General features: G+C 42.2%; 1 protein-coding gene across 2 annotated transcripts in view; it reads left to right on the forward strand.

Annotated features, from left to right (window-relative positions):
• LOC115196816 (guanine nucleotide-binding protein G(o) subunit alpha) overlaps positions 1-5652 on the forward strand; it is a 130969-nt gene extending 125317 nt beyond the window's left edge. Inside the window, exons 7-8 of one of the 2 annotated variants that reach the window (XM_029757736.1) lie at positions 4065-4218; positions 5296-5652. In XM_029757736.1, the coding sequence (XP_029613596.1) occupies positions 4065-4218; positions 5296-5483 (342 nt within the window). In that variant the 3' untranslated portion in view covers positions 5484-5652. Of the gene's footprint in view, positions 1-113; positions 3143-4064; positions 4219-5295 lie in introns of those variants that run through there. The other variant, XM_029757737.1, reaches the window with a different exon arrangement.
• Positions 5653-8443: the final 2791 nt, after the last annotated feature.

Genomic DNA, 8443 nt, shown 5'->3' on the forward strand with positions numbered 1-8443 from the left:
TCATCTTTCTACTTCTTCTTTCTTTTGTTAACCAACTTCCTTTCCACATCCTGTCTTGGGCCATATATTTTCTCCATTTCCTTTTTCTCCTGCTTTTTCACACCTTTCTGCAGGCACGGGCACCTTCATGGAGGCGGTGGGCCACATCCAGTCTCAGTACGAGAGCAGGAACAAGTCCCTCCAAAAGGAAGTGTATGCCCACGTCACCTGTGCCACCGACACCAACAACATCCAGTTTGTGTTTGACGCGGTCACCGACGTCATCATCGCCAACAACCTGCGTGGTTGTGGCCTGTATTAACCCAGAGGATAGACCCTTCTCCACTTTTTCCTCAGTCTTTTTTGCTTTTAGATTTGTTTATATAATAAAACATTTTCATTCAGTTGTAGAAGGAGAGACAGCTGTATTTTAGGCCTCAGGCTTTGCACATCACAAGGAGAGGTGAAGACAGGAAAAAGAGAGGACTCCTGAGTGGAACAATTAGTTTAGTTTGATAAAGAATATACATTTTGACAATTTGATACAAAAGTCATTTTATGTTTGGCAATATGCTGCATTGTTTACTAAAACACTTACACAATGTTACACAACAGTAATGATTGCCTAACTGGAATTGGGTCACCACCATAAACAAGAATATACAGTTTACAAGGAAAGCCCATCTTTACCAACGAAGTATCTCTGTTGCTTATTGAGTAGTAGTCATCTGATATGAGAGGAATTTGTGCCTGGACAGTTTTGTGAAACACTTTGAAGTGGGAATTAGAGTTGAAGAGTTGGAGATGTGTTTGTGGCTGGTGGAAGATGTTACCGTGTAAATAATGTGAATTTCAGGATTTATTTTTTGGGTTGAAATATTATTTGTTGTTCCGCTTATATGTCATGTGGGTTCTAAGATTTTTGTATTGGATGGCTTTTTTTGGCTATTGTCTAATATTTGTACGATTCAATGATTCAGTATAAGATTTGAAAGTACAGCCAAAGATGTTTTGAGCCCTTTACACTGCAGTGGTCTCACTGAAGGGTACATTTCCCCAAACCGTACAGTGTATTTGCGTAACTAATTGTAGCCCATTTATAATGGAAATTGGTAGCAGTGGTAATCTTCAGAAAAGTCACTGCCTGTTGAGTTAGAGCTGTAGAAATATTCACCCGTCATATTTAGTCCAGATCTTCTTGTTGAGGTTTAGGTGCCTCAGCAGTCTCAATCAAGCACTGGGAGTTGTTTGACTTACGTTCATGGTGATTGGCCTGGCTATGACAGTAACTACTTTGCCTTACCGGTGCCAATGCTATATTCTTAATGGGAGAGTCAATAGGATAAGCAGGAAGTATTTAATGTGTGCGAGGTCAAATACGTTAGTATCTGTTTGTAGTAAACTGCAAGAGAGAGCGTGTGTAGGATGAGGTTATCCAGGAAACAGCTGTTCCATTCCTCATTACACAGAACCTCGGGGAGGAAACCAAATGTCACAACACCCTCCCTGTCATTTGCCAGAGAATGCCAAACCACTCCGAGAAGGGGGAAAACCTGTTGGTTTCTTGCCAAATAAACCCTGCTCCCTGAGGTTTGATTCCGTCCTCCTCTTTTAGCTGAGCTCTTGTCATGGCTGTAGGAAGCTCTCTACGAAATCACTCGTTTGTCACACCCATGCAGGTGCCGGGTGAGTGTGGGTAGGGCAGATGTTTCCATGACGATCGTTCTCAGCACCACGCCTGCCTTAGCTGGCAGGTGCAGCCTCTTGTGTGTCAGGTGACTCTGACAGCCACTGCGTTGATTCTCTGGGCTCTGTGAAAGATTTGTTGACTGTACTGCAGTACACTACAACACCATTGCAGTAAGTTACTGTGTTGCTTCGGTAGGTGCGCAGCAGGAAGCAAAGGCTTTGCCAGCTCCACAACAGGACATGGTCTCTGAGTTCTCATGGGCAGAAAAAATCTCATTCTGTGCCAAATCTGTTGAGACAGTGTTGGTGTGCCACATTTTAAGATGAATAAAAAGCTTGTCCGTGCTGCGGTGTCGGCAAGCAGAGTCACAGCTGGAGTTTTCTATACCAGAGGCTAAACTAAGATGGAAGCCATCAGAAGTCTAGCAGGGCATGTGTGTGTCCCAGAGCACCCACCCAGATGGTCTCTCTGCTCATCTTATAGCTTGGCCTCACACCTGACTGATGGCCTATAAAGCCTGTGTCCTTGGTCCAGGGAATGAAGGCTAATAAGATCAGGGAACGGCAGGCAGAGAGAACGCTGGGTAATAGAGTTTATGTGCACAGCAGTGAGGCTGATGGATAATGGAGTCTTAGGGCCAAGGTAAAGAGACAGATTGGTAAGTGTGTCTGCTGGAGAGACACAGATGGGAGGTACAATATGTGGCCCTGAGTAAACTGGATCTCCAGTCTGGTGGTTACCGAGAGAGAGAGAGAGAGAGAGAGAGAGAGAGAGAGACAGCAGTGGATATGATATACAGTAGTGTGGTCCTCTGATGTAATAGAGGTTAGTTTACCACGTCTGCACTTTGCCTTGGTGGAGATGGTTCACGTGATGTACAGAAGCTGTCTGGAGCTGTAATACAGTTGATTATCTGTCAGGCTCTCCCAGTACCCAGTGTGTCAGTCCCAGTCAAGCACACACACGCACACACATATAAAACACGCGCACGCATACACACACCAAGGTACTCCCAATCACAGCAGGCTAAACATTCCAATATTTCAACTGCAGCCATAAATAATAAAACAATCGGCACAATATAACTTTTGAAAAGGAGAATTCTTTCCCTGAAGGCATTTCACCATGTGTTACACAAAGACTGCCTCTGCATGAGCATGGGAGGAATACATTGGAGACTATTCTCTGGAGCTTACCACAACCCCTATGAGGAAATTCAATTGTTGTTCATTTGAAAATGTAGTGTCCGTCCAAACCATACCACACGTACCAAGCCACCAACCCACAAGCGGCACTAGGATGCTGACAGTACAGTACGTCATGGTATGATTTAGTGCCTGTTCTCTAGTAGGTGTTGTTTGTGTCTCACTGATGTAATTATTGTTTGCTCATTCGTCTTGTTCACTGTTATGATTATTTATTGAAGGGTGTATTTATATGAAGGAAATAATAAAGCACCACATGAAACTCTGACCCTCCCTCGCTCTCTTTTTTCTCTCTCTCCCTCTGTCACTCTCTCCCAGGCCAAGTGCCTGCTTCTTTATGACTCATGGCCCTCGCTCTGCGTCATGTTTACCCTGGAAAAGGGGATTATGTAAATAGAGGTCATGGGCTTGATTCAAGTTGGAGGATGATCAAGTTTGTGTATGCGCTGTGCAGTGAGTGTTTTGCTCTCTTTCTCTCTCTCTCTCGCTCTCTCTCTACTCTCTTCCCTTGCGCGATGGGATGCTACTGAACTAACTATGAGAGTGTCACCGCCTGCAGTACAGAGCCCAGGGGACTATGAGAAACAAACTACTACCCATTGCACAGCACACTCACACACACTTTACACTAACACAACACCTCTCAGTACCACAACACACACTCTTACAGACACACAATATTTCACTATGTCTCTCCATCCTCTTTCTCTATCTCTCTCTGTATGCATGTTGATGAGAACTGTGAAGGGAGGATTGGTCTGGTCCTGTCTCTCTCTCTCCCCTGCCCCCTGTTTATCACCTGAGTCATTTTCAGACACACAGACACTGAACACAGCAGCTGCTAGCTGTCTCCTAGAAACATCTCATTATGTCTGATTCTAACCATTCAATGTTCTTTATCGCAGAGCGCAATTGTTCGGATTGGTTCAACAAAGTTTCATTAGAAACCCTTTCTTCTCGTACTTAGCAGTCTGTCCTGTCCGAGTGCTTTGGGAGGCTCTCTCTCTCTACTGTCCTCAAGTCATGAAGCTTGGTTCAACTATTCCAGCTTGGTTTTTATTGCTCTGGTGCTAACCTTTCCACGTGATCTGTTTCTCTCTCTCTCCCTCCCTACCGCTCTTCCTCCTCTCTCTCTTCCTCCCTCTGCTTCTGTCCTCCTTTCTCTCTTCCTCCTTTTCTCTCCACTGCAGAATCGCATGCACGAGTCTCTTATGCTGTTCGATTCCATCTGTAACAACAAATTCTTCATTGACACTTCCATCATTCTCTTCCTCAACAAGAAAGATCTGTTTGCCGAAAAGATCAAGAAATCTGCCTTGAGTATCTGTTTCCCTGAGTATACCGGTAAGATTTGTAACTTAATGGACACTTTTGTACCTTTTGTAAATGTAAGAATTGGCCAAATCATATCTGCTAGCTGAAACCCTGCCGTTGAGTCTGCAAAAATCCACCTAGGTCTTGACTATGTGATCTTAAAAGAAGTTGACATTGTGGTATATTCAACCACAGGGGTATACAAATATTTAGTTTCTCTAACCCCCCCTTGCCCCCTCTCCCTCCCCTATCTGACAAGGTGAGATGGTCAACCATAGCCTAAGAGAGAATAAAAGCAGAGCCACGCTTGAGCAGTCATGGAGAAGGGATGGCCAGTGAGGGCTGTCTCCGTCACTGTCTGCTCAGGCACAGACAGACAGACACCATACTCTTTCCTCTCCCTGCTTAGAGAGCCGCAGGGGACACTTTTATATATTTTTTCTGGCCTTTATTTATCCAGGCGAGTCAATTTAAGGAACAAATTCTTATTTACAATGACGGCCTGGCCAGTGACGACTGGGAAACGCAGTGCAATAAATAATAACTAAATAAACACTGCAGAAGTGGACGTTATTCTGCAGCCTTCCACATCTGGCACACAAAGCTAAGCCAATGGGACTGCTGTATTCTCATGGTAACTAAAGTCACATGGGTTCTCTCAATAGAGTATTGGGATTTTTGCAATAGAGCTAACTACAGATGTAAGATCTTAATTTGATCCCCCTGTTGCAGGAAATACAAAAACTTGTAGTGTAGTTGAGGTTTAAAAAGGCTTCTGAAGTTTGAAATTTCAGACTTGGACGTCCATTAATTATGTCCATTAATTATAATCCACGTAATTCACATTTCCTGTTGCTGCAGGATTATTTTCCTTCTGTAGCAAACTGACTCAAACTAATATCCTACATTTGCATAGTTATGTTTGTTATGTTAATATATTTATGTAGCAGAATGTTAAAACATATTGAATGGAATGAATTCAGGCCCTAAAAGCTTTCTTCAGCTTAGTTCTTACTCTTTCACTGTTACATTTCTCTCTGTTCTGTCTTTCCTCCTTTCTCCCTCGTCCTTTCCTTTCCTTTACTCTCTCCATTACCTCCATTACAGGTTCTAACACCTATGATGATGCAGCTGCCTACATCCAAGCACAATTTGAGAGCAAGAACCGCTCGCCTAATAAGGAGATCTACTGTCACCTGACGTGTGCCACGGATACAGGGAACATCCAGGTGGTGTTTGACGCTGTCACTGACATCATCATCGCCAACAACCTGCGAGGCTGTGGTTTGTACTAAGCCCTGACCGCCCCCTCGCCTCACCTCTGGAAATTATTCGAATTGAAAATGCAACTTGGTAAATAATGAAATTTAAAAATAGGCATACGTATATATAAATATATATACAGTACCAGTCAAAAGTTTGGACACACCTACTCATTCCAGGGTTTTTCTTTATTTTTACTATTTTCTACATTGTAGAATGATAGTGAAGACATCAAACTATGAAATAACACATATGGAATCATGTAGAAACCACAAAAGTGTTAAACAAATCAAAATATATTTGAGATTCTTCAAAGTAGCCACCCTTTGCCTTGATGACAGCTTTGCACACTCTTGGCCTTCTCTTAACTAGTACAAATAAAGAAAGACCCTTGAATGACTAAGTGTGTCTAAACTTTTGACTGGTCCTGTATATAATGGGGCCGTACTTGCAAACATTAGGAACAGTTTACCTTTAAACTGCTTCTCCCTCTCAAAATGCGCATCAGCCAATTAATATCGTTGATTAGTATCGTTGTTCTATCAAATAACCTGGCACATTTTAGCCCTATCCTAACCTCATCAGCTGACAGTGATTATTCTGTATAGCAAATTCCACAAAGATATGAGACTTTTTATCCACCAACCAATGGCATTTCTTGAAATAGGTTAACCCTGGCCACCAGAGGGATATTTTAAACCTATTTGCTATGGTATGTTAGGCCTATGTAGAACACAAATTCATCATTACGTTTTTTTGAAAAGTTTTTTTATTTCACCTTTATTTAACCAGGTAGGCCAGTTGAGAACAAGTTCTCATTTACGACTGCGACCTGGCCAAGATAAAGCAAAGCAGTGAGACACAAACAACAACACAGAGTTACACATGGAATAAACAAAAGTACAGTCAATAACAATAGAAAAATCTATATACATTGTGTGCAAATGGAGTAAGGAGGTAAGGCAATAAATAGGCCGTAGTAGCGAAGTCATTACAATTTGTGCAGATGATGATGGGCAAGTAGAAATACTGGTGTGTAAAAGAGCAAAAAAAGTCAATTAAAAACAATGTGGGGATGAGGTAGGTAGATTGGATGGGCTATTTACAGATGGGCTGTGTACAGCTGCAGCCATCGGTTTGCTGCTCAGATAGCTGATGCTTAAAGTTAGTGAGGGAGATATAAGTCTCCAACTTCAGCGATTTTTGCAATTCGTTCCAGTCATTGGCAGCAGAGAACTGGAAGGAAAGGCGGCCAAAGGAGGTGTTGGCTTTGGGGATGACCAGTGAGACATACCTGCTGGAGCGCATGCTACGGGTGGGTGTTGTGGTGACCAGTGAGATAAGGCGGAGCTTTACCTAGCAAAGACTTCTAGATGACCAGTGGGGCTGGCGACGAATTGCGAGACATTGATTCAGCTTTGACCTAAACTTTATTAAACATGCACCATTCTAAGTGGCGAAGTGTGGCTCCGGTGTGCTCCAGCAGATCTGCACCCCAGTATAGCAGTGGCCTATATGTCAGTCTGCAAGAGGGACTCCAAGAAGCGTCTCATTAAATATATTTGTAATTTACAAGGTTTTCGCAACACACTATCACAACTAACTAACACACTATCACAATAAATGTAATTCTACATTTCATAGGAAAAAAACTATACCTCACCTGGAATTCGAACTTGCTGCAAACAACAAAAATTACCAGAAGCCAAGATCACAACAGTGAGCTATCTGTCCAATTGAAATTGTGTGTGTGTTTTAGTAACTTTGATTAGCAGATCAATGTGCGACTTTGGTCACATTTGGTCACGTCCAACTATGTCAACATTGGTAATTGGCTGATACAGAATTTGTTACAGGAAATAATCATGTCCAGCTGGTGGTGTTAGCATTGGGCTAAATATGCCAGGTTATCTAATGGGAAAAGCTAACAAGTAGCGTTCTATCACGTGCAACTACATCAACGATTTTAATTGACTGGTGTGGATTTAAATGTAAACGTTCTAATGTTCGCAAGTATGGCCCCATTGTTTTTAGTTTGTCTTCGAAGAGCTGCCAACAGAACTGATTTCTTATAGAAACCCAGCCTTTAAAATTTTAGAACAAAGTTGAGAACTCGTTTAATGTTTGTTTTTTCCCCTTCCCGACTGTGTCTTTTTGTTTTTAACAAAACAACCCTGTTTTTCATAATGTTTTTGTAATTTTTTTATGTTTTTGTTTATCATGTCTATATTTATTACATGAATATCAGTCCATGGGTGACCTGTACACATATGCCTGAGTATATTACTGTGGTAATTATGCTGAAAACTGCTCTAGCTCTAACAGTGGCTATGATAGGTATGATGGTCGTGAGTACGACAGTCAAGATCAGTTTCTTTCTTTTGTACCAGACTGGGTTTTCATGGTAATCCTAGAAGTTCTGTTCAGCTATTTGATCATTTAGTTCAAAGGAAACACCCAGGATTGATGCGCCCTTTTTCCACCCATCCCTTCCTGTCACTCCGGTGGGCCTTTGCCATTGGTTGTGTGGATTTTGGAGCGGGGAGTCACAGCGTGTGACCCAAAGCCTCTGAACCGGATATCTGAAAAGTGTCATATCAGTGCCAACCCCAGGAGAATGACAGGTTTGGAGATAGTCCTAGGAACACGTTGTTACTGTAATGAATACCTATTAACATGATCATGTAAGGAACTTCTACTTTTTTATGATCATTTATTAATTTATTTATTTATTGTCTGTCCCACACACCACCTCTGCACTCACCACACACCTTGTACTTTATTCCTTCACTCATCTTTTCCTAGCACCCACCTCTCTCACCTATCGTTTCAATGTTTTGGGTTGGCCATTAGCTGGGTAGTGGTGTCCCTCGTCACGCCTCCTGACACAAATAGCATGAGCAACCCTTCAGCCTTTGTAGAAAAAAAGAGAGAGATAAACGCGTCACAATAGAAAATATTGAGAAAAAATCCTACAAAATCCACACAAAAA

Source organism: Salmo trutta, chromosome 7 (assembly GCF_901001165.1).
Source record: "Salmo trutta chromosome 7, fSalTru1.1, whole genome shotgun sequence".
Classification (NCBI taxonomy): Eukaryota; Metazoa; Chordata; class Actinopteri; order Salmoniformes; family Salmonidae; genus Salmo; species Salmo trutta.